The sequence below is a fragment of the Oenanthe melanoleuca genome, chromosome 3 (assembly GCF_029582105.1).
Source record: "Oenanthe melanoleuca isolate GR-GAL-2019-014 chromosome 3, OMel1.0, whole genome shotgun sequence".
Classification (NCBI taxonomy): Eukaryota; Metazoa; Chordata; class Aves; order Passeriformes; family Muscicapidae; genus Oenanthe; species Oenanthe melanoleuca.
Window position 1 is genome coordinate 30,766,891 of NC_079336.1, and position 27,299 is coordinate 30,794,189.

At 36.8% G+C, this 27,299-nt stretch overlaps 1 protein-coding gene across 2 annotated transcripts in view; it reads right to left on the minus strand.

Annotated features, from left to right (window-relative positions):
- PHIP (pleckstrin homology domain interacting protein) overlaps positions 1–27,299 on the minus strand; it is a 107,054-nt gene that overhangs the window by 63,490 nt on the left and 16,265 nt on the right. For both annotated transcript variants that reach the window (XM_056486917.1, XM_056486916.1), the window contains exons 7-15: positions 21,249–21,409; positions 15,970–16,191; positions 15,291–15,391; positions 9,123–9,193; positions 8,250–8,350; positions 8,093–8,133; positions 6,921–7,019; positions 4,849–5,002; positions 3,754–3,888 (exon numbers count right to left, since the gene is read on the minus strand). In XM_056486917.1, coding sequence (XP_056342892.1) covers positions 3,754–3,888; positions 4,849–5,002; positions 6,921–7,019; positions 8,093–8,133; positions 8,250–8,350; positions 9,123–9,193; positions 15,291–15,391; positions 15,970–16,191; positions 21,249–21,409 — 1,085 coding nt within the window. The remainder of the gene's footprint in view (positions 1–3,753; positions 3,889–4,848; positions 5,003–6,920; positions 7,020–8,092; positions 8,134–8,249; positions 8,351–9,122; positions 9,194–15,290; positions 15,392–15,969; positions 16,192–21,248; positions 21,410–27,299) is intronic.

Here is a 27,299-nt window from a genome sequence, read left to right on the forward strand (position 1 = left end):
AGCACATACCATCCAATTGCCAACCCTGGCATTCATAACAAACTAACAGCATCAGATCTACCAGGAAGTAATTTAGTGAGAACACCTGAAAGAAAACAAATGCTATGACAAGAAGTGAGTAGTGTACACCTTCTATTTTATGACCCAATGGAATCCTGCAAATACAAAAGCTTGCCCAAAGGCAAAGAATTTCTACCATTTTCTAATTTACCTAGAACATGATTTGTATACCCAAGAAAACTACCAGTGTCTAATCCACAGGCTACAGATTCTCTTCTCTCCATAGTGGCACAACTTGGGAAAACTGGGAACAAGTCCTGTCTAGGGCATTTATAGCCAAGATGCTCTCCTGAGTAAGCAGCAGATGTTGAATTGAGTGCTTTACTACTGAGAATATAACAGAATCTAGGTCTTCCATTTCCTAATCCTAACAGCTAAGGTAATCCCAAAAAATGAGTACCACATGCTTCTATAGGCTCCTTTAGGAAAGCAAGGACCTCCCTCAGTTGTTGGAAACGTGCTTTACCACACTCAAGGGATCCAGATGCCTCATTGCAGTTTTGCGTAAGGGACTGCATTTCAAATATATCTTTATGTACATTATCATGCAGCTGCTTTCACCAGACTGCCCACCATTCAGTGTATTTTTTCCCCTGGATCATTCACCAAGACACCTACAGCTCATACACTCTGCAGCAAAATGAACTACAATTTAAACATTTACAAGAGTCTGTGCTACTCTTCTGTAGCAACAACACTCTTTTTGTGAAATACATAAATTCTGAAGCAGTTGGCTAAAGGAACCACTTAAAAATTATTACCCTGTTTCTTCAGAATGCTTCTTTTTACCTGGGAAATACAGCAGATGAAATTGCCCTAATACTGCACCAAGAACACATTCCTCATTAGCAGCTATCTTAAGTCAGGACTGGTGTGAATATGACATAGGTCACAAACCAAATACCTGTATTCACACATGCAATTTAAAAGCATCTCATCATCTTGTTGAATATACCAAAATTGCCTAAAATGCTTTAACCTCACACGCTTGATATTTCTATGGCAAATTTCACTCTCTGACATATTGAATATACTCCCTGAGTGTAGGTGACTCAAGTCACTGAATTAAACCAGTTCTGAATGTCCATGGAATCAAGTTATAACCAATCAATAACCAAGTTATGCAATATTTACACAACTATACCAAATGAAATGAAGACTGCACGTGAAAACATGAAATATAGAAAGCAGATATACTTACTGAGAGTACCCCATGTGACAGTCATTTATGGGACTGAGATTACTATTAATAAGGACCCAAAATCTGGCAAACAGACTAAATACACTTCAAACAGACGAAAGATGCTTCAAATTAACCACAATTTTGACAATTGATTTAATAGCAAATCTTCAGATTAAAAGCCTGGGAAAGGACATTCTGTAGGACCACCAGAGTCACCTAGTGGGACCAAATTGCAGCCATCAAGGAACAAATAAATGGAGGAATCAAAGTTTACGTTAAATACAAAATGAACAGTATATTTGGCTACTATGATTTTCTTTGAAATTTCATATTCACTGACTGGATAAAAGAATTAAGACTGACACTGCTTGCCTCCCTTGGTGTTTTGTTTTCTTTTTGGTTTTTCTGTTTTTTTTTGAGGGGGGGTGGTCGGTTTGTTTGTTGAGTTGTTGTAGGGTTTTTTTTTCACGTTGATAATGAAGGCATTTGGGGCAGGGTGTTTTAAAATATTTTAAAATATCCAAGTCTACTTTAGGGATTTGCCACAAGGTTTTAGATGTACAGAGCAATTCATCTAGGATAGAAATACCTGACTGGACTAACATTAAGCCAACAATCAGATATGACTTTGCTAATTCAACCAACTCCCCCATGTTCTGAAACATTTTTCAAGGAACTCTTCTTATGAGAAAATCACCAAGTGCTACTTCTGGTACCACAGACCAGGCAATGATAATGAGAGATTCTTGAATTGTGAAACAGAATTTGCCATTTGATTTGCCACATAGGAAACACAGAAGACTGGCAGCTCTGTTTGAATTCATGCCCTCCTGTAGTAAACCAGACACTTTGCAGCTCTGCAGAGGTGACTGCACAATGTCCTCTGCCTGCCACCCATCACCTAAGAAAACCTCTAATTGCCACTCATGTCTTTTGAAGCATCAAACACAGAAGACTGGCTGGTGAAATACTCAGTCCATAGAGAGATGCCTCTCTTGCATAGCTGTCTCATACAGTGTAATTCCTAGATTTGAGATGAACTGACTACCACATTTACAATTGCCCTCATCTCACACAGAAGGCAGACTTTCTCATATTAGTCTCAGATTACTAGCTGCTGAGATCTTCTCATTGTCTACAAATTTCTCTGACTCCAAAGATCTTAAAATGTATGTGACTACTACCTTTAAGGTGTTTATGTTGCATGGCACTCCTGAAATAAGTATTTCAGTCTTTTGGGGGCTGCCTAATATCACAGGCACCTGTAATTTAGATTCTGATATCTCTTAAATGGACTTGGTTTAAAAAGAGCAGGTAAGCTCAGACTCTTCTGATCTAAACTCCACGAAACCTATCATACATCCTAAGTAGAACTGGAAATTCAAGCTAACCATGCAATGAGAACATACACCTCAACTGGCAACACTGAACAGCACCAAGGAGTGAAGATGTGTGCTCACAGCTCCAATATGATTGTCTTGGATCCTTCATAAGCTCTCACTGCAGAGAGAACACTACTGAACCTAGGTCATTGCTGAAGGAATCTATGTTGCAATCTTTCTGATTAAGACTGGCTGAATTTTCTCAAAGACCTGTTGTACTGTGCATCTCAAAGCCTTTCTTTAGGTTCAGTGACCTTCCTGGCTTAAGTTCATTTCTAAATGTCCTTTATCTTTATGTAAGCATATCTGTGGTAGGTGTCTTCTTCAGATGATCCTCTTTATGCTGGTCTCCAAGACTGCCATTCCACTATAGCTGAAGCCCGTTTGCCTACTCTTAAGGATTCTAAACAATTGTGGGTATTCTACAAAGGCTTTTGTAATTTTGCCCAGAAGACAAAGTCTGAATTGCACAATACATCACTACCTTTTTGATGAAAAAGAATCAGACAAAGACCCACTTAATATCAGGAAACAGATGAAAATACCTATAGCATTCATCTTGCAGGAAAATTAGTTTAGCACAGAATAGACTAAATTTGAAACCTGCATGTGGAGGAGCTCTACACAGAAAGGCTGAGAGTATTCAATCCAATGGCCCAAGGCAGCATACAATAACCTTGTATGAGATCAGGAGACTCCAGAACAGCTTAAGCCAGATTAAAAAGTAGTAAAGCAAAAAAAAAAAAAACAAAACCCAAGTTCCACCTTTCCTGTTCCCCAGGCAGAAAAAAAGAGCACAAAAGGAGGGTCTTTGTCACTCCGTCTCTTACACATGATCTCTGACAATGTATGAATTCATACATGATCTCTGACAACATTCCAGTTTTGTGTGGATCAAGCATATAGAAACAAAACACTATGAAATACAGCCAAAGAAACAACTTCTAACATTTTCCAGATTTATTCTTTTCCCCACTGTACTGAAAAGGAATTTCTCATGATTTCACCAGATGAAGGATCTTGCTCTATACATAAATCATACTTCAAGATGGCCTACATAAGAATGTACTAAAAGCAGAAGGTTTAGAATGAATGCTTTAGCATATATGTATAAAGCACAATAATTACCATGTTGAAGTAAGACCGGATTTTGACCCCTCTTGCCAAATCCCAAACTATGACATTTCCATCATGTCCAGCAGAGAAGAGAACTCTTGGATCAAATGGATGAGGTTCAAGCACAAACACTTCATCTTCATGTCCCTGAAAATAAAGACACAGCAGAATGAAAAAGAGTATTGTCTCAAATACTTACCCAAGGACTCAACATGGTAATACTAGCAGCTGCCACATTAAACTATGAAAATGCCCAGCAAAAAAACTATTTTAACCACACTTTTTTATTTTTGGTAGCAGTGGGTTACAATCTTTTCTTTCCAGTTGCAATTTTACCTTACTAAGTAATATGTCAAGTATGTTATCTTCACAAGTACATCCCAATACTTCCACCAGGAGTTTAAAAAGATTAGTGTCTGCAACACTTGGTATGTATCTTGAGGTCTTAATATTCCACAGATTTCCATTATTTTCAGCAAAATATGAGTTAGAAGTTAAATTCAAACTCAAAGAATGAAATATATAACTTAAAGTTAGAAAATAACATCTTCAAAATCAGTGCAGTATTTTAGAGATTTGCATTAAGTATTTCCATCTCTAATCAGAGTATTAACTCTAGGTTAACTCTAATCAGTTACCAAGAGTTAACTATTTTTTCAATTACAAAAGAAGTGTCAAGCATTAGTAAAACTGTTGATGTATTTTAGTTAGAAGACTGATTTTTTTGTACTCATGGAATGTTTAGGTTGCAGAAGTGTCTCTTGTTAAAGAGGGCAAATTTACCCATTAATAGTATTTCAAAACATCACATTAAATAAAGATTAAAAAACTAATCGTTTCCTTCTCTCCTTCAAGATGGAGCTCCATTTTAAAAAAAAAAACCAAACACCAAACTAGTTTCAAAAATCTTAAACAGCAGTGGTTATTTGCAACTTGAAATTTTAAGTTTTTAATAAGCAGCTAATATAAGTCTCTATTACATTTCAACTGTCTGGAAACATTTGTCAAGGCAGTTTTCAGACAGGATAAAACATATAAGGAGGAATGTTGATGATATATAAATAAATTTTGCATTCGAGATTGATAAATCAAGACAATACACCTTACCATGAGAATGTGAATGAGCTGGCCAGTGAAAGAATTCCAGACTTTCAGAGTCATGTTATTAACTGCAGTTATAACAGAGTTGTCATGGCGGTCCCATGCCACCATGGTCACTTTCAGCTTTGTGATTTTATCTTCCACTCCTTGAAAACTTTGTCTAAAAAAAAAAATAAAAAATGTAAGTGTAATCCTACTTTGCCAAAATAGTTTAACACTACTAACAAGTGTAAATACTTCCGTGTTTTGCTGTATTTTTAAGAATTTTTATTTAAAAAGGCAGAGAAATTAAGGATGTTTTCTATAATGTAGCACATACAATCACAAAGAATTGCAGACACTCGAACAATGACTAAAGGATCTTCCAGAAAATGCCCTCTGATACATGACCTAACTTAGTTAAATTGATAGCCACAGTATTTTTAAAGAACAGTATTATTAAAGAACAAAAATCCAAAAATTAATCAACCAAGTAACAGTAAATTGTCCTAAAGAATATTTTTAATAAGTAGATCTCTGGAGAGAAGTATTCTATGCCTCTAAATTATATAAATTCTCAGGCAATATTTAGAACTACACCACTACCCTGGCATCACTTTAGTATTGGTAAAAATGGCATTTAATCTTGCATGAAACCTGAACAGCAGCAATCTATCAGAATACTCAAAAGTTACATTTTTGGCAGTGTGATTTAAAGACTAATCACCCTTGAATTCTCTAGCACATTTACCTCTATGAAAACATCAACCAAACACAATAATAGCATGCTACACTAAGTAGGCAGACAAAATAGAGAATCTTCCATATAGTAAGCACAACAACACATTGCACAATAGTATGTATTGTAAAACTCAATAATAGAAAATGTAGTTATAGTCAAATTCCCTTCTAAATTCAATGTAGAACCCAAAAGGCTTTATAAGCTGAATTCACTCTTTCCTTTCAGTGCAGCAATCTCTTTTTTTTTTTTTTTTTTAAAGATTCTGTTCTTGTGCAGAAAATATCAAATTTGAAACTGTACTTATTCCTCTCATCACAAGGATAAAACTGAATTTTGTTATAGGTGCTTTACTAAAACGAGCATTTTCAGTTCGTTAAAATTGAGAATTTTTACTGGGAGTAACTCAGTCTGTTAACAAAGTACCAGTGTTTTATACAGTTTTGTCCAACAATTTGATACCTATGTTTTGTTGCATCTGTCCATAATTGACAAGACAATGTCTGATCTAAACTAGATTAAACTAAACTAATCTAACTAGACTACAGCTTATTTAGCCTTCTCTTCCATCCCTCCCTTGGTCTTCCAGATATCTTTCCACAGCTACTCCTGAAACCATTATAGTTTGTTTTTTTTTCTACTAAATATCCTTCAAAGCATTCAGTATGAACAATATGAGGAAAAAAGTTTATCCCTTAAACCTGTTATAAATCTTTTTAATTTATATCAACTGGAAAATATCTTCATGCCAAAATAAAAAGGCACAAGCCACAATTCCTACTAAGTCATTCTCCATCTTCAAGACTCTTTTGTTGCTTGTTCTAGAGTACAGAAGTTTCCCATACCTACAAACCCTTGTAAACTCTCCAATTGTTTTAGCAAATGAGAAACCATTAAGGAGCCAGCAATTCTTTTGCTTTGGCATGTTGTATGAAAAAGACTCAATAGCTTTTCTGGGCATGCACATCCCACAATAACTGTAGATATTACTAAAATGCAAGAAATCTAAAGAAGGGATCTGCTCTGGTTTTCTTGCTCCAGAAATAAAAGTCTGTGTAAAAAAACACATAAATTTGACATTCAATGAGTTTTGATTACCTTTTATTCTTTTAATCTAATCAAAATACTATTGGCACTATTATCAGGACAAACTAATTTCTGCTGAATACATAGTCAAATATTTATTTTCGTTGGATTTCAAGAGCTAGATAAGCCTATGGTGCATTTAAGCAATAATAATTTAAGCCTTCCCTTTTTCTTATCTCTCACTGTCTTTTAAAAATTTTTTTTACTAAGTCAGCAAATTTTATCAAAGGCCCTCAAGAATCTACGTGATAGCAGAACATTTTACATCACTTACCCTGCTGGGCGAGTAGCCATATCTAACAAAATACTTTTCCATTCTCTTCGCTTAAATTGCCATATTCGTGCTGTTCCATCACGGCTTCCACTTACAAATCTAAGAAAAGGGGGGAAAAGTTAATCAGAGATCAAAGGCAGATCTGTACAGAAAAGACATGAAAATTAAAGTTCCAGAATTTAGAATTCAAAAAGAGAAGATATGAGTAAGAAGTCCAAACAGTGTCAGAATGCTGTATGGTTTGAGGTTAAAAACACTTCCCACATCAGTAAAAAAAATTTAAGGCCTCCAAAAAGTTAAACCTGCTTCCCTATCCTGAACCCCTTCCAAACTAAATGAAATATGACCTTTGGTGCACCTTGCTGAGTCGAGACACTGCACTAGCAGAGGGACACCACATACCAATGAACATCCCAATGGACTGACCCTACCACACTAGGTCAAGAGGAGAGCCCTGCCAGTAGAAGTACAGACATGATTTAAAACAAAACCTATTCCCAATAAGTTAGCATTGTTTACTAAGTATTATGATATTTTTATATGAAGTGTTTCCCAGCCTGAGTTTCTCTCCCACCCTTCTCCCTTTTAGAGGTTCAGGGGTAGGAGGAGGAGAAAGAAGTGGGTGAAGCTTGGTCTACAGCTATTTGTACAATGATAAAAGTGTATATTAGAACATCAAATAAGTGAAAGATGCTTCATAATAAACCAAACTGTTTTCTTTAGCATCCTTCAAACCCAATATCCAGAACTCAAAGTGAAACATTAAAAAAAGCATTAGGCTAGCTACACAAAATATTGGTAGATCTAGTTTGGTAATTTCTCTATATGCAGCAGTCACTTAACTTAAAAAATGTTTACACATTAAAATATATCTAAAAGGACATGTATTTGATATGTGAATATATATATACACACACATATATTTCTTAGGAAGACGTTTTGAGTATTTTTATACTCAATTTTAGCAAATTTGAAACACTTCAATCATTTCAATGAAAACAACTGTGAAACTAAGGAGTACTATTAAAAAGAAACAGTGAGACTCCAATAGTTATAGACTATTTTACTGGATGAAACTCAAAATAAAGCTTCTTTTTTAATAACTACTTCTGGAAACTGGTATTTTAAAATGTCTACAAGGTCAAAAAGCTAGCTCTGAATAGTGTGCTTACCTGCTACTACTATTGGAAAACTGAATGCTGTCAACTTTGTCCTACATAAAAAAAGAGCAGAAAAAGAAAAAAGAAATCAAACTTCTCCAAATTATCCCCTTTTATCCAAATTATTACTTTAATCAAGTACATATGTAATTTTAAAAAATGTATTTACAGTATGAAACTCCAACTCTGATATCTTCTCTGGCTGACCTGATCCAAAGAAATAAACCCTAATGATGTGATCTGTACTCCCAGTGGCCAAAAACATTCCACCTGAGAAAAACAAACAGATAAGTCTTAAAAAAAAGGGCAATCTACTGTTATTACAGTATTTTCAAAGGGATGTAACATCAAATACTTCAATTTATTCTCTGAAATTTATAGCTGCATCTCATTTCAACTATGCCTGTAATTGACCTTTAAGTCAAAACAAGATTTAGAAACTCCAGAGTTTAACTGGAGCTGAATAACCTCACATTTGCTGTCAGTAAACATGCATCAGCAGATATATCCAAAAGATTAACTAACCAGAGTAATTTGCTTGCAACTAATCCCTTAGAAGCCTCCCTCCTAAAAAAAAAAATTCAAACAGAACTAGAATTCAGTACATTTTGATATTTTATCCAATTATTTATGTAGCATTCTTCAGTTACCAGCTCTAGAATTGATGAAACTCAGGCCGTGAGAACTCTGTAATCAGCCCATTCTTGTACAAATCCCCATATGTTACACCTCAGATAAAGCTGACTCTCCTAATTAATCTGAGAAAAAAGTATATATCTATCCTGTTCTGAAAAGACTTGCATTCACAAGAGACTTACAATTTCATGTTTAACTGTTTCTAAGAATTTCTGCAGCAGCAAGTATTAATGCATAAATTCTGAGTTTCTATTTTAAATATTTGGGGGTTTTTAACAGACATTTCAACTCAAATCCATCTTATTAAAAAAAGAAATATACTACAGTAACCATATTGTACTTTATTTTACACTTCAAATTACTTCTTACACTAATACAAGGCGAGGAGGAATAAAAAGTATTTTACCAGCACTAAAAGAAGAACAGATCATTTGGACTCCAGGCCGAGGACGTTCTGTAAACTTCGTTGGCCTTGGACTACAAATTAAAAATAAAAAAATAAAAAAAGTTAAATAATTTCTTACTAGGATTTCAAAAAACAAGTCAATATCTTAGAAATAAAGGACAGAAGGATAAAATTAAATATGAAAGAACAGATGGCTGCCCATTTATAAACAATTTTGTGTGACTACGCTTCATGATCTGATCTTTAGGAAACTAAGACATCCAGATGGACTAAGTAATCCATGCATCAAGGAGAGTTATAACATAACTTAAATCCCATTCTCTTCCGATATTGCTATACAAAACACTCCTCTGATGTTATCAGCAAGGCAGAACAGAGCCAGTTTCCCATGATATTCAGTTTTAAACTGCTGGGTGTACTGGTTTTTTCCTGTGGTATATGCTTGCTTTTACAAGAGAGTAACAGAGCTGGGTGCTTTTTATAGGCAAGGATATCAAAGAAATTTAAATCAATTTTGAGGTTTTCACAGTATTAGAATATAAGACTTTCTTCAAATGACATATATTCCTGGTAGGCTTGTTTCAAACAGTACCCAAAATTTCAGGACAATGGTTAGAAGCTTGTAAGGGATTTTACTTTATGGCACTCACTTTTCTCTAGGCATTTCAGAATGTGATGTGCAAGCAAAACTAAAGCTTCAGTGGATCTGGCACTTTAAGGATGTGTAAAACCAAAACAAATCAGATCAAGTTCTTCAATCATTATTTCAATTCTGTTCATGCATTACAGGAACCTCAAACCAGTAGGTGGTCTTGCACAGTGTGCCATCTGCAATCTTCCATCAAAGAATTAACTTATGAGAGAACAGCAGCACTACACCCACAAGTGTCATCACTAAAGATTTGCTCTAACATAAAAGAATTAATATTCAGAACTTATCCAAAATGCTCTTTTGAAAGCAAAATGGCCTGTATAATTCATTTCACCTGAAGGCAGATGCCTAAGAGACCTTTCTCCACTAATCAGTTATTGCTATCTCAAAGAAATTAATAAGCACTAAACCTCAGTGATATTTATGCATAAAACAAAGTAATAAACAACAGCAATACCAGTAAATAAATCCATCTCCAAATTATCCATTTAGTATAGGCTATTTCTGTGACCTTTCCTGCAGGAGTTTTAAGGTAACTCCCTGCAGATTTGTGACAAGGAAACTTCACAAGATACACCAAACAAGACAAAGATCTCTTTTTACAAAACAGTTGAAATGCTCCTTAACTGAGATACAACAAGAACTATCAGACAATACAATATGCAGTTTACATAATTTGGAACAAATGTAAATAGATAAATAGGCTGTTGTTTTCTTCCACTGTTGTTTGTGAACTCTGCCTTTGGAGTTTGGACAGCTGCAAAATAGAGCAAGTATGCGCTTTCATTCTAGTTTGGATAACCAATTTACATTCTCAAACTTCTGTCTCTCCAATGTGTGCTATTTTAGACATTAGGAGACAAGAGATTCCGGCACTCTTCTACAAAAGAGCAGATTGCAAAATGAGTCGGGCAATCAGTATTTTTGTGAAGCGTGGAAAGTGGACAAAAGCTGGTTCTCTTCAGGACAGTGCTTCACTTTACATATATATTCAAAGTATTTATTAAATATTTCATCAGTTTATTAATCTAATCTGAAGACTAGCCTAACTCTGGTCATGTAGTAGTTAAAGCAGGACTTCTTCACAGAAAACAGATGTGTGATATAACCTCTCTAACTTAAGTCTTTGCTCATAAGTCAATGAAAAAGGCTCATATCTGAGCATATAACTGAGTTCTGATATATGACCAGCCCCTTTAACATCAAGTGCTTTCTGCATAAGAAAGCAAATGGGAAGTATGACATCACACTGACGATAATTGAGAAAACAGTGTCTTGTCCAAAACAGGAATGTCAAAATCAGCATGTGTTTTTCCAGAGGTTTTTTCCCTCTTTTTAAAATGATGGGAGAATAAATAGATAAGAAAAGCAGTACACCAAGCTCCTCTATTCCAATCTGAGAGACAGTTCTGCTGCCTTGCTCATATGGTCTGTCAGTAACAGGCTAATGCTGGAAACTTGTGATGCAAAGAGGTGCCGGAAGTAAAATAAAAACTCAGTGTCTTCCTCAGAAAATATATATAGGCAACCATTTCACGGTGCAACTAATTTAACTGTGATGCACTGACCAGTTGTAATAATTCTCCCTTAAACTTGAATGAAGCACATGATTCTTCAATTTCTGATAAGGCAGACTTTCTCACTCATTCCTACTGTAAACTGATGCAAGACCCAACTCCTGTGTTTACCATCACCACCCAGAATAGTAAAAGATGACTAAACCCAGGGTAAGACTCGATTGCCCAAATTTTCAATTGTTTTCCCATCTTGTTTGGGCTACATTCTGTGAATTCCTTGCCTGCAGCAACAACCAGTTTTCCTCTGTTTGGAAACTGAATTAATCTACCTGGAATGTTACCGCTTTTAGACATACCTGGTAGCTTCCTAGTCATAAATCTCTTCAAGGAAAGAAGAGGAGCACACAGATGCCCCCATAAAACTAAAAAACATGCATCCACACTAGTCACAGAACCATGTGAACAAGGTCGCTCACTTTCCTTTGAACAATCTGAGAATTTTGTGGTCAGTTGTGCCAATGTCTCTTTAATCTTATGACACTTAATCTATTGCAATGTGTTCTTTCGCAGTTCATAAAAACAGAGCTGTCACCAACATCCCCAGATTGGGCCATATGTCTGACCCAAACACAGAACATGCCTCAATTAACAAGGTTATCGAAAAATAGGAGACCAACATGGGAAGACCCTAATTTCAGACATATTATTAATTAATATTAACTGCAGTAGAGTTGTTGGCAAAGCTGAGTTACAAGATTTTTGCAATCTGAGAATGAAACAAACCAAACATTTGCAGAGATAAGAAAAAAAAAAAGCCACAAAAAATACAATTCAGTGTAGTTAAGAACAAAACTATTATTTTTAATTTGAGAACACACTGAACACAATACCAACTCTGCCATTCCTGTATTCCATGAAAAAGTTTGGCAAAGCACTAATGGCATAATCATCTTGAAATGACAATCAACCACATGATCACCACAAGGCTGCCCACAACCAGGTGATTCAAGTAGTGTTGAGTACAAAAAGTAGGGGTGGGACATATAGATTTTCTTCTTCTTTTAAGTAGCTAAAATTTCGAGACTTCTACGCCCATTCCCATTTGAAGCATTGGATAATTTAGTAACACACTTTCATCACTGATAGCAATTCCATTCTTGTAGAGCAGGCTGCCATTAAGCTCAGGAGCTTAATTTCACCTTCCTGGGTGGGAGTTGTACTAGAACCAAGACACAGGGCAGCAAGTTCAGAGGCTGAACAACCATGATAAGAGATCATATTGTCCCTGCCATCTTTCCTCCTCTTTAGGAATATTGAACAGAAGGAAGCCTGTATTTCTTACTACACAGATAAATGGAAGGATAAACTTCCCACCTCACCAGCAATACTCTCTTCCAGATGGCCTACACATCTTATTTTTTAAATATAACTTCAAAAGAGGCATTATGACAGAAATTAACAGGCATCCCTTTCCCTTGATGCTCTTATATTGCTAGTACTTGTTTTCTCCCAGCATATAACTCAATGTAGGTGTAGAGGGAATCTGCCATGCTTCTGCAACTCTGGAAGGAGAACCACATCTAAGCATATAAGAAGTGCAATCACCTCAATGAAAACTGTTATGACAATATACAAATATATATATGTTATACAAATATACAAATATTGCTGAGCTGCATTGGCCATGCAATGCAGCCTTCTTGTGGAAAATTACACTGGATTGTAAGTTTGCTAGTATACTTTATTTTGGCTTACCAGAATATTCATGATAGGCACAGTTAGAAAAGTTTATAGATTAGCACATTGAGTAAAACCTTCCCTAACTAAGAAGTTCCCTGAACTAGTATACTGTACAATTCAGGAAATTAAGATTTGTCTGTATGTCCAATTGTTTTGACATCACAAGGGGCATACAGTTATATTCCAGTCCCAAAAGGCATACCTGTTTCTTATTTAGATGTTTTTATCAAGTCTTAATTTGAATTTAAAAGCATCAATTACTCTAAATACATTACACCTCTACTAAGCTTAAAAAAAGGACCTAAAAGAAGCAAAAGCACACAGGGATGCCTTTTAATATCTTTATATTATGCATAATACCCCGTGGCAAGGAGTTTTGTAACTCAGTTGCATGTTTTGTAAACAACCACCTTCTTCCAATTTGAAAATTGATACTTTCATTTGATACGTTCTAGAACTACAAGGGTCCACAAGCAATTCCTCATTATATTCCTTCTTCAACACACTCATGACTGTACATGACTCATCTTCATGTATTAGTTTTTTCCAGACTGAAGAAATACTTAGGGGCTTCCTCTCTCTTCTGAAGCCCAACATAAAAAGTATTTCCAAAACAGAAGGTAAGAGCAGTAGAAAAATTCCCATCTTAAAATTTAATCTGCACTCTGTTGTTAAGCAACATGAGTCACTAGCGTGACTTAGTTTACCAAACCACTTCCTTGCTGTGCTGCACATGACAGCTAAACTAGATTTGTTTTCTCTATGCCCCTGTCTAATCACACCTCTTAAAATTACTCTTACATGAAAGCATTCCTCAAGTATCTTTTATTCTTTTAACATTTGTTGAGCACATCTCACTAAAAACTTTTATTCTAAAATTATGGGAAAGGAATTAGTTGAGAATCCCATACCACAACTGGCCCAAATTTTCTCCCTAAGTTTTATCTCAAGACAAATCCGATCCAACTTCATGATTCAAACTTTCATAATTTCTAAACATTCATCTCCCAGCTTATATATTATAACCTACCTAACTCTCAAGGATTCACTATTTTTTAATAGTGAATAATAATAGTGACAGAATTAGTTTCAAAAATCAATTCTACAGACAAAAACTTTACTTAGGAAAAGGAGAAGAAAAGAAACAAAAGAGAGAGATAAAAGAAAAAACATGTGGGTCAAAAGATTTACCCATTAGACAGACTAAGATTTCATCTTGTCACCAAGAGCTCAGACTTAGAAAGCCTTAAGAAAAATAATGTGGTGGCAACTCCTTTCCTTCACACAAAAATAAACATGTAAACAATTGCCTCCTGCCCCCAGTGAAAAGGGGAGTCCTGATTTGATTACAGCATGCACTAGTCAGCAGAGGAGTAACAACCTGACACACAGCTTCATTTACAGTACCAAAAGAGAGACAAAACATCCAGAGAACATCAAAATAGTTAAGGCTCAAACAACTAGAGAAGTACCTATGCAAGAGTGCCTGCAAGCTCTGCATAACTTCAGCACACTGGAAGAAAAAGATTCTAGCACCAATTACCAAAACTACAAGGAATTGAACTTACCTTCAAGGAGTATATATCTGCAAGAGCACATCCTATCATCGAAGCTACATCACTAATGATTACTGAAACAACCATTTCCAGTTTTAAGCTATAGGTTTTAGTGATAAAGGAAAATAAAGAGCAAAAGCATTTAAAAGCTGCTGAGCAAGTTGATTTTTAAAAACTATAGGTGAAAGTCCTGACAACATTTTTAGTATCTTTGAAGGCATAAACTTCAGGCATAACTTCAGCCATCAATACTTGGCTGTCCAAGAATACTGCGTTTTGCCATGTTACAGCCAAGAGCAACTATGAAAAGGTAATATAGGTAAGGAAAGAACAAACATCAAAAATATCCTATCCTGATTTGTACTAGCACATTACTGTCTCCTTTAATGGTGGATTTTGAAATCCAAAGTGCAATAATTTTATCAAAATAATTTTAATTTAATTTGAAATTGCAATGACATCTGAATAATGGAGTGCCAACTTTGACATTATATTAAACAAAAAACTCCAACAGTACACTCATTTTGTAAATTAACATATATACAAGAGATAAGCAAGCTATAGGTACATCAGAAATAGATCATACCCAACAATCACATACTGAAAGTCATCACAAGCTTGGTTTAGTCAAATTTTTCCCCGTATTTGTACATCATTCTTAATTACGTAAACAGAAGTAGCAACAAATAAAATAGCAACTAACTTTATTTTAAGGGTGCCAGCATCCCACAGCCAAAAGCATATAGTTCCATCTGCCCCGGTTGAAGATAAATATCTCTTTGAGCCACTGCATAGTGGAGAGAACTGGGAAAAGGGGGGAGAAAAAAAAGAGTTCTCCTGTTAATCTGTTCCAGATATGCTAAGAAGTTCCACAATTCATCTCACCAAGTAAAAAAAAAAAAAAAAAAAAAGGAAAAAAAATCAAGTATCAAACCATACTTAAGGGAAACAAATTGGAATGAACACCAAAACAAAAAAATACTGCTCCGTCACTCCCCCCAGAGCAACCCTTCTGGGTTACTTTCCAAAGCATTCCAGGTTCCTCCTCCCTCTCCCCACCACCCAAGTTGCACAATAGCATGCAGCTCTAAACAAAAACGAACAAAGTACTCCTAGTGACTGCAGTTTTCACTCAATGCACCTGTGTTCAAAATCACAGCCTGCAAAGCAATGGTACTTCAAAACTGAACTGCTCAAGCGTGTCATGTAATTTTTTTGAACAAGGATTATGTCTGGGATTCTTCAAAGCATTTTGACAATAAACGTGTTTTTTCACAATGCATACCATGAAAATTCCTTCTCACTTCAAGCTTAGTTGCCAGGCATGCATTTTTATTACACTGAACATTCTCATGACCAATTTTTGCAAAGCAAAAACCTACCTGCAATGACGTTATAGATGCACTGTGGCCCTGCAGGACTGCTAATGGTGCACAAGTTCGAAGGCACCAAACTCGGATCATTTTATCGCAGCTTCCAGCAGCTATCATGGTGTTTTCATAGTTTACTGCCATATCAGATATTTCAGCTGCATGCCCTCTCAGGGTGGCCAACAACCTTCCATCATCAGTTGCCCAGATTTTTACAAGGCAATCATCTGATCCCTAGAAGTAAGGTAGAAATAATTTCAACCATGCCATTGGCTGTTTTGATGATAGAGTTAGCAGTCAAGTGAAAAACAGAACTAGTGACATGAAGATATTCCCACCCATGCTTTTAACAGTTTTCTACACTGCATCCAAAACACAAGTTTACACTGATTCTCAACAGTATATACAAATCATGATGTATTTATAATAAAGAACACAAGTTGGTTTATGCCTCAGCAAGACACTTTTTCCAAAAATCCTGTACAAACTGAAGAAGCTGTTACAATACATTAAAATACTCACACTAAATGTGAAAATGAATTATGAACTGGTACAGTCTGTCATTTATGCCCATAAAAGTTCCTTATCTTCCTAGTTTCATCACCATACTTACCACAAGAAGTTAGATAAACAGCATGTATGAACAGCTATTCCATCATTAGATCAAACTATTACAAACCTGCTTAAATATTCACATTAACAAACACTGAAATGACTATCTTTTCTCAACAAGCTCAAGAGGTTTCATCTACATATTCACATTTGACTCGAGTTTTGCTGGTCGTTACACACAATTCTAACAGCCACTGGCCTGTATACAAAAAATTCCCAGCACCAAACAAAAAATTCATAGCTCATTCCTTCATTTTTTTCTGTGCCTTCCTGAAAGTCTAAGCATCTGCAACGCACCATGGCTCAATACCAAGACATTGAAAACTGCACACACACCAAGAGACAAGATTTATTGTAAACATTCAATTCAATTACTTAGGTTCAGAAGCAATACAAAGTTGGGTTTAAACATCCAGAGTACTGATCTGCTACCTGACACACACAGGTGCTACAAGTTACAACGTGACACCACCCTTATAAAATTTGACCAGCGTTTCCTGTTCCATCTACTTACACTGCCTTTGCACATCTGCCTCTGTAATCTAGCATTTACACTTTAAAGACAGCAGAAGGCACAGCAATACTATCATCTACCTTTTATAAAATAGGACCAGGTCTCCTAGACAAAGGAAATAGTTACAGAAGCTTGCTCATAATTATGTTTTTTGCCTCTTGGGTGAGAAGAGCAATGATACAGCCTCTATTATTTCTACCTATGCATAAAACTTCCATTCTGAGATTCTGTGGAACACATTTGGCTCATCTAACTGCTAGACTGCCACAGTGTCAGACCAGGGAACACAATCAGAGCCTGAGTTATATCAATGAGCAGAGGACAGAATCACAGAACTGCTGAGGTGAGAAAATACTTTGGTCTAGTCCAAATTCCCTGCTCAAGTAGGGTCAGTTAGAACATTATGCTGTATCCACCACTCAGATTTTATTATCTTCTAGGCACCTACTGAAGGCATTCTCTTGCTCCATCACCCAGGTCCTCAAATGAAGCATGAGAGAGTATGGTGCCAGTACCACACCCTGTGATACACCTCTAGTTACTGGCCTCCAGCTGGACCTTGTGCTGCTAATCACAGCCCTTCAAACCTGAAAATGCCCTAAGCTGACAGTCTCACAGTCCACACATTTAACCTGTACATCACCAGTTTGTCAGTAAGGGTGCTATAACTATCTGAAAGATAGTATCTGCTCATGTGGTTCTGTTATCATGATATGAGACTCTTGAGTATGAAGAAGCTTGTATATTCTTCTCAAAATGCAGTCATCACCAAAAAACCCAGGAAGCTGAGACAAAACGGTATGTGTGCTTGCTGGTGAGTAAAACTGCAAATAAGAGCCTCACTGCTCAAGATAGACCTGAAAGAAGGAGAAGGGAAGAGCAGACCCAAAACTACCAAACACTAGAAAAAGTAGAAATCAGTCACAGACAAAGATGTAAAATGGTCAGCAAGGAAAAAAATTTTAAATTGTTGTGGCACCTAATACCACCTGGAGGGTCTCCAGAGGTCTTTTTTAGTGACAGCAAACAAAGGAAAGATCAGCATAAAATGGGCCTGCTCCCTGCCAGCTGGCTATAGTGTCACTATAGAGGTGCATGTTGCACATCTCCACTGCAGAGAAAAAATACTGTCAGCCAAGTCTCAGCAACTAAAATGGGGGGGAAAAAAACGCAGGGAGAAAGGAAAACAAAAGAGAAAAAACCTAAAGTAAAATTGTAAATTCTGTAGCACCTTGGCATCAATACTAGAGTTCAAATAAATTAATGTGTTTCTATCTGATCTGAATGGGACAACCCACAACTCTTAATTTTGCAATTAATTTTAATTAAGAAAAATAGAACTGCTGCAATTCTACTAGCAAGGGCATGTAGATTACACCACAGCTCATGTTTCCAAGGTTATATACACAACTGCTACAAATTATGTACCTATTAAAAAGCATCTGTCAAAAGTGAATCCTAAAGCAACTTCAGCACCAAGAGAGAATTGATGACTACATTACCAAGGTATGGAGTAAAATTGGTTCATTTTCCTACCATTGCACACACTTGTGGGATGAAGCGAAACTGCCAAGCAACACACAAATTAATCTTGGGTTGGAAATCTTACACAGACTATTACACAATGCTGTTTATTATTCCCTAGAAAGAATAATCTCAGCAGAGACAGGAAAATAAAGGTGGGGAGAAAAGGAGGATTTTGCAGTCAGAAATTTAAGTAGTGCAGGAACTAGAGAAGACAGTATTTTTTTCTATTGCCCTGCATGGGTTCTGCAAGTCGTGCTTTTCAATAGAACCAGAATACAAAGTCTCTACAGGCTGCAGGGAGGGCAGCTGCCTCACCACAGTCTTCCCCACAGTTTGCAGGGGAATCTCTATTCCAGCACTTGAAACACCTCTTCCTCTTCACTCATAATGGAGTCTTCAGGACTGTTTCTCTCACGTATTTTCAGTCCTCTCTCCCAGCTGTAGCTGCCCTGGGATTTTTCTCCTCCTTCTTAAATACATCATCCCGGTGGCACTACCACCATCCCTGATGCGCTGAGCCTTGGCCAGCAGTGGGTCTATCTTGGAGCTGGCTAGCATTGGCTCTGGACATGGAGGAAGCTTCTCACAGAAATCCCACCAGTACCACAACCTTGCTATGTGAACACAGTAAAGATGAACTAAGCTAGCAGGAAAAATGTATACTGTCTTATTTCCACTGTCTTTAGGCAAAATAGAAGTAACATCTTTCTAGCAAGGACAACATCTCCCAGATGAGTGTGACTCAAAAATATGCTGAGAACACTTTTTCCTTTTATTTTGAAACAGAACATGAACAAAACTTGAATTTAGAGGCTTTCAATCCATCAGATGTCAGGCGGAATATTTATGATGCAGAAACTATTATGATGCAGCTTCTAGAACTAATTATAAATCTAAAACAACTTATCTAACTACCATCACACTGAAGGTTGTGGAGTTAAAATGTAAGACAAGAACAATCCCCTACCAATGCATACAAATTTACATACCACACTAGAAACTTAGAAGTTGTAGCGGTCTAGATTAAAAAGAATTGGCACCGTTTCATTATACAGATGCAATTACAACACAACAGCTCATGACTGTTTACCCACTAACTATATAAGGCCAGCTACAGCAACTTGGATTTTACTGAAATGGAATACAACCATTTGCCAACAACCACTTAAACATCTACATGAACACTGGATTTACCTAAAAGCGCAGAGATAAGAAGTTCAGTTCCAGGCTCTCCAAAATGAAAATTCAGCAACCACAATTAATACCTATGGCCACTTTATTTAACGCTTGAAGTAATCATGATCTAAACCAGGAACTTGCCTTCAAGCAATTAGACCAGGACACTAGTCAGCAAAGGATTGCCTGCAAAACCCTGGGATTGCAGAAGCATATTGCCCCATTCCACCTCCCATTTTATTTCAGGTTCTTCTACTTCTCTGTCTTAGAAAGAAACTGCTGCTACAGTCAAGAGAATTCTTTCATAAAATCTTTAATGCATTCTGCCATGTCACATACAAAATACACCCACAACACAGAGCCCATTTCCTGGTAAATAAATCATGTATAAACCACAGGATGAAAGATTTTAATGCCTGTGATTTAGCTTGCTGATGAAAACAAAATAAATATGAAAATAAGTTTCTTCTATGCATGAAGTAACAAGTGAACAAATAAATAGCCTGTTCAAAAAACTGCAAGGTGTCCCATTCCTTCAACTACACATCTCCCTATGCAACAAAGCAAGATGTATGTGGGCAAAAGAGAGAATTATATTTACAACTGCCTTGGAAGAATTTTAGAAGTTAGGACTCCAAGGCAAAATAGGAAATTTGAACTGTACTTCTATCAGCATTGTTCAAGCTATTTGACATGAGGTTAAAAGGACATAATCAAGCTCCTGAATCCACACAGGTATCAATTACATCCAGTGTTTGTAGGAAGGCAATAAATACAGTGAAAGCATCCTGGCATGAAGTGTGTTTATGAAATCTTTGTCTTTACTGAAACTGACTACTTACCCAGATATCTAAATATTAAACTGACATCTACGTGGTTTTATAAATCCCATCCCTTGGGAAACCTGCAATTTCAGTACTGATTTCAGACATCTGTCTAGTATTTATGACTTAATAACAACCAAAAAAAAGGAAATAGTTAAAAATACTAAAAACACTAGTACTTAAAAAAAAATCCTAGGATCTCACAAAGACAATTTGTTGTGAATCAACATTTGTTACAACACACCATGTGATTGTTCTCTCTCTGACTTCCTAATCTAATTGTGGCGGCAGTTCTTTGTTTTGCTTCTGTTTTTGCTAGAGAAAACAAAGCCAGAAGAAAGAACCTACACAGGGTAAATCCTTTTCACTGAAAATAAACTGTTTTCTCAATGAACTGCACAGATCAGCACCATCATCACATCTAGTGTTCAAATACATATGCCAAAACTATTCAGTGTGTAAATCAGCATTGCTATTAAAAAGCAAATACGAGATAAACAGTAGTAAAGGACTTAATTCAGCTTTTCATTCTTATTCAGTGTATCTATCCTATATTCAGGTTTTGGAAACAATAAAATGACATATTATGTGTACTTAAAAGTGAAAAAAATCTACAAAAATAAAGATTTTGTACTCACAGTAAATATTCGTCTGCCAGTCCGATCAAAAGTTACACAGTATACAGAAGACAAGTGTCCTAAAATTCGCTTGTGCATCTTCATATGTTGATAGACAGCAGTTGGAACAAGGCGTTCAAGTCTGTATTTTCCATTTAGTTTTCTTGAAAACAGGGTATCCACTACCAAATGGGTAAAGAAAAAAGAAGAAACATTTATATTGCATTCATAAACTAAAATACTTGACAAGGATGGAAAATATATTTCAACACTGGACTACCTGAGCAGATGAACAGGTTACTGCAGTAATTATCTCATTTTGACCTAGTTAAAGAACAATAGATAAAAAAGTAGCCTATGATGTATGAAAAAAGTATTGAACTGCAAGGTATAGTCAAAGATGCAATACAACTTCAACTTCAAGTGCCCAAATTCAGGAGTATTGAGGTAGCTTCCATGAAGGAGTAACCTACCTCAAATATAGAAAGCGTAAAACCTTCCACATAGCTATTAACTGAAGGTCAGCACACATTCAACTCTTCTCCAAGGCAACCTGCTTCTTGTGGTCTACTCAAACAGTTATCTACCATTTTTTAAGAATCCTGCTACTCACTACAGCTAAGCAAACACACACACAAAATCATCAAATGAAAATTTACAAATTAATTTACCAAAACTTACAGAAATTTCTGATTCTGACTAACAAAACTTTGTTTCAAAGAACTTGGTGAAATTTTCTCCTTTAAAAGCTAACAAGTTTCAGGAGAAAGAATTCACTTTAACAAAATGGAAATCTTTCATCAAGAATGTCAGTGAAGACAATAAAGCTCACTGTAATTAATCTTAAACTACTATTCAGCAATAATAAAGCAACAAAGTATAATACTTCTCTGCATGGATACATAGACATTAGTCACACTCCATATCCTCATCAGACCAAAGAATGGCAATGGTGATACATTTTATAACCTACAGAACTGTGACAAGGCAGGTAATGTAACATTGACACACAGAATAGTGTTGAAGATTTAAAGCAAATTTCTAAGGGATCACACTTAGTCATCCAATCTAACCTCCCTGCTGAAGCAGCATCGTCCTAGAGCATGTGGCACAGGACTCCATCTAGACAGTTCTTTAATGTCTCCAGTGAGGGAGACTCCATAACTTCTCTACGCAACCTGTTCCAGTGCATAGCAATTCATACAGGGAAGTTCTTCCTCATATTCAGGAACTTTCTATGCATCAGTTTCTGCCTTTATCTTCTTGTCTTATTGCTCAGCACCACTGAGAAGAGTCTAGCTTCTTTCTCTTGGCACCCTCCCTTCTGATACCAACAGACATTGATATGGCCACCTCTCAGTTGTTGCTTCTCAAGGATGAGCAGGTGCAGCTCTCTCAGCCTGTCCCATTTATCTCAGAGAGAGACACCCCAGTCCATTAATCATCCTCATAGCCCTCCACTGGACCCACTCCAACACCTCCATGTCTCTCTTGTGCTGAGGAGCCCAGAACTGGACACAGCACTCCAGACTGACCTCATCAGGGTTGAGTAGATCACTTCCCTTGACCTGATGGAAATGGTCTTCCTAAGGCAACTCAGGATACTACCGGCCTTTTCAGCCACATGGGCACTGCTGGCTCATGGACAACTTGCTCCCTAGCATCAACTGCAAAAGTGCAACAAACCCCTTGCATCACTCAGGTTTGGCCCAGAACAACATAACAGCAGTTCATAAGCCAGCACAGGCCAAACTACATCAGATATGTCAATTTTTAGAGTGGGATTGTATCAACTCTGTAAGAGCCACAAGCTTCTTGTGTTATAGCCAAGTCCATTAGCCTCAGGCCCTAATTCAAGGACGTTTTCCTAGTTCAAGAAGCTCCATGAAGAAGTGGAATTATTAGCTGTAGAGCAAAGAATTTTTAGTCGAGGAGCAATTGCTGTCCTAAGGCTCTATTGTATCTTCACCCTTCCCTCACACCAGAAGAAGACAAGATTGCATTTGCTTTATGACAAAGTTTTCCCTTGCCAGTAGCCTACTGCAGAACAGCAGGAAACCAAGATTAGCTCAGCCACAAGATAAATCTAGTTTTGGTATCTGACAAATCATCCTATGTTTAAAAAAAAAAAAAAACCTCAATAAAAAACACACACACAAAAAAAAAAAGAAACCTAACAAGTACACACACAAACCAAAATAAGGTCTTTGTCCCAACAAAGTGAGTTTACACAATAATCTCAACCTACATAGAAATTACCTTCTGTCTACTTTAAATGTAAGATGGATATGGTTAATAGATATCTCAATGCCTTCAAACGAAACAATAGCTCACAAAAACTGAAAAAAGCTTAACTAAAAGTTTAATTTCTAGAGATGTGTCAAGGAAACAAAACTGCAGGGAGACTCTTTAGGATAAAACAACAAATTACTTTACATAAGCATGCAATTTTTAGCATACACCTGATTTTATAAAAAATTTCTGACATACTTGAGATTAACTTCAAGCTTGGTAAGGGGTTTATGGAAGTAGGTTGTTTGGTTTTGGGGGGGGAGGTTTGGTAACACTGGAGAAGCTAAGTTTAGCAGAACACAAGCCAGTATTTCTAGGAATGGTCTCACTGATGCCAATCACCAATGTGCAACTTGTCACTAGTTCACAAATCCCTGGGAAACTCAACAGGTGAAACACACATTTTTCAGTATCAATCAACCTACCAGAGGAAATAAAAGGCAATACTGTGACACTGGAAACAAGAACACTGGAATCCATCACACTCTTTAGCCTTGATCAAAACTTGAAACATGTGAAAATACCAAAGCTGGTTAAAAATAAAACTAAGTGAATTAAAAAAAAATTTGACATTAAAAAAACCCTCCACAGTATTATGAACTTCAATTCCCTGGGCAGAATTTTTTTTTTTACCAAATTCATGCAATTAGCAGGGGAGAGGTGAAGAATCAATCTCCCACAGGTTTAAACACTATCCATAAGCACATAACTCTTAAAATTTCCCAAACTGGGGAGTATATTTTGGTTAGTTAAAATGGAATTCTCACATCCACCGCTGTTTTTCAATATCCCTTTCATTTAACTACCTTTATATTTACTCTTATTAACTTTGCCAAGTGCCAAGAATCTGTCCTGATTTCTCTGACCAATTCCCCCTATTTATTCCAAACACCTGCAAACTTTGCTAGCACATTAGGGTTTTTTTCCCCTCCAGAGTACAGGTAAAAATCAAAAACACATCTCTCAAAAACTCCTGCATTCAAACAATAAAATAGATTTTTCTTGTCCAAGCCAAGATCAGAAAGGTTCATAATAATGCCTTTGTACAAATTATAGGCCCTTGGTTTTATAACAATTGTTACATCAACACTTGTCAAGTCTCTAACCTGTCTAGCTTGATTTTAACTGCATTTGGAAAACAATGAATTTAGAACTCTCTCTGATAGAAAGTCTAATCTCTCTTGTTTTAGCTTTATTAGCACTTTTCTGTCTTTGCCTGGCCTCACAAATGAGTGAGTATGAAGAAAAGTTGTTAATCACAGGAAGAATGACAAGGTATAAGTCGTTAAACGGTAGCAGTGGGAGCCAAAAACTACATAAGGGAACGAAGGAAGATGATACTTTATCCCAGGATGTGTTAGAGAATGCTGGTTGGGCCTTACAGAAAGTCAACCAACATAAGGGAAAGGTCATAAAGAAGAAAACAACAGAATGGATTGCCCTTGCTGGAAGGGCACTGTGAAATGGACAACGTATTGAAAAAACTATCCAATACCTGGCTGGCCAAGGAAATGAGTATTACCTTAGTTTCACTTTCCCATCTACTACTTACACATAAGGTTCTGTTTTCAAAATAAATAAAATTGAAAACAGATAAAAAAAACAGATGTTACTAAGTGGTTGTTGCACAACACAGTATGATAAACCACCACTTACCCCCAAACGATATTCTGGTTTCAAAATGAGAATACTTCATATTTAACAATCAGTAAAAGCCAGTGTCTGAGAAAGCTGTATTTTGCTGGTATTTCAAAACTTTTTCACAAATTTTATCATTTTAAGTTGCTAACAACTGTTTACTAACTGGTTCCAAATAAAATTAGTGGCTTCTAGTTTTCAGTAACTGGGCTAATGTTCGTATAATATGACTAGCCTCCAAGACTAAAATGGTCTACTACCATCCAAGCACTGAATGACTGAGGTGGGAAGGAACCTATATAGAGGTTGTTTATTCCAAGCCCCCTGCTCAAGCAAGCTCAGCTAGAGCAGGTTGCTCAGTGCTGAGCAGTGCTGAGCATCCAGTCCGGTTTTGAATGACTCCAAGGATGGAGACTTCACAATCTGAACAACCTGCGCCAGAGCTCTTATCATCCTCCAAAGCTGTTTTCTTATGTTTAAATTGGAGTTCTTCTATTTCTATTTGGTTCATGACCTCTGTCATGTCAGGATGCACCAATGAGAAGAGTCTGACTCCATCTTCATCACATGCTCCAATTCAAGTATTTATAACCATCGATACTACCACCACCATCCTGCCCATGCCATACTTTCTCTTCTTAAGGCTAAACAAGCCCTGGGCTTTTGGATCCTCCTTGTATAACGGATACCTCAATTTCTTCATCACCTTTCTGGTCCTTTAAGAGACCCAATTAACAGCTATAGACCATATATATGTCTTTTCCTGAGGTGCTGGATCCAGCACTCCAGGTGTGATCTTATTTACACTGAGTAGAGGGGAAAGAACACCCTCAACCTAATTACAATTGCCTTCAGCAATTCAGGAGGTTTCATGTGCAAGGGCACATTGTGTCTGACACATTCAGCACCAGGACAGATAATTTTTTCCACAGCTGCATTCCAGTGGGTCAACCCCCAGTATCCACTGGTACATAAGGTTATTCCCTCCTAGGGACCTTTGTTCTTCTCTTTGTGAAACTTCATTAGATTCCTGTTGACCCATTTGTCCACCCTATTGAAGTCCTCCTCAATCATTCACTGCTCCTGGATTTCAGTTATTTGCCAAACTTTTTGTTTCATCATCCAAGTTATCAATGAAGATGTTGAACAATACTGGCTCTTGCACCAACCTCTGGAGTATATAGTTAGCAATTGGCTCTTGTGCCAGTTACTGGAATTCACTCCACTGATCACAACCCTTTGACCCCAGCAGTTCTGTCATATCTTTTCAGTTTGTCGTTAAGAATATTATCGGAGTCTTCAGAAAGCCATGCTAAACTCAGGATAAATAACGCTCACTACTGTCCTCTAATCTCCAAGCCCCTCAACTCCTTTAAAAGGCTATTGGGCTAGTCAGGCATGATTTCTCCTTCACAGATCAGTACCAGCAACTCTTAACCAATGTACCTGTCTTTTCCTACATTGACCACCAAAAGTATTTGCTTCATCACTTGCCCAGGGGCTGAGATGGAGGACCCACATTTACTTCTATGAAGTCTCCTTCTCATCCTACATCAGGTCCCCTGCCTCATTTAGCAGCAGGGCTACTGTTTCTCCTACTGATAGACCTGTAAAAATTCTTCATGTGCTGCTTCATATCCCTCACCAGATTTATTGCCAGAAGAACTCCAACTTCTGTTACTGCAGAATCACAGATGACCAAAGTTGGAAAGGACCTCTAAAAATCACCTAGTCTAACCCTCCTTTGAAAGAGGGGCCAAATATTGCTCAGAATCTTTAATCTCTAGAGTTTAAAAAAGCAAGCAGGGTAGAGATCTAAAGTCTCTAAATGTAAGAGTTTAAATTTCTCTTTTTCATAAAGGCCACTCAGGAACCTAAAAATGCAACTTTTTTTTTTTTTTAATATTGCCTCTGCCGTCACAATTCACTGCTGCCAACAACCTTAATCTCAAAACCACATATCTCAAAGAGTCAAAAACACCTTATTTGTTTGGTTTCCTGTGGAACAATGTAAAAATCAAACAAAGCCGATAGAAGTGAAGTGGTGGGAGTTTTCAGTGGAACTTAAAAAAGAGTATGGACTTTGTCCCACTCAAAAGGCATACAACAGGCACCAAATGAATGCCTTCAAAGTTTCAGAAC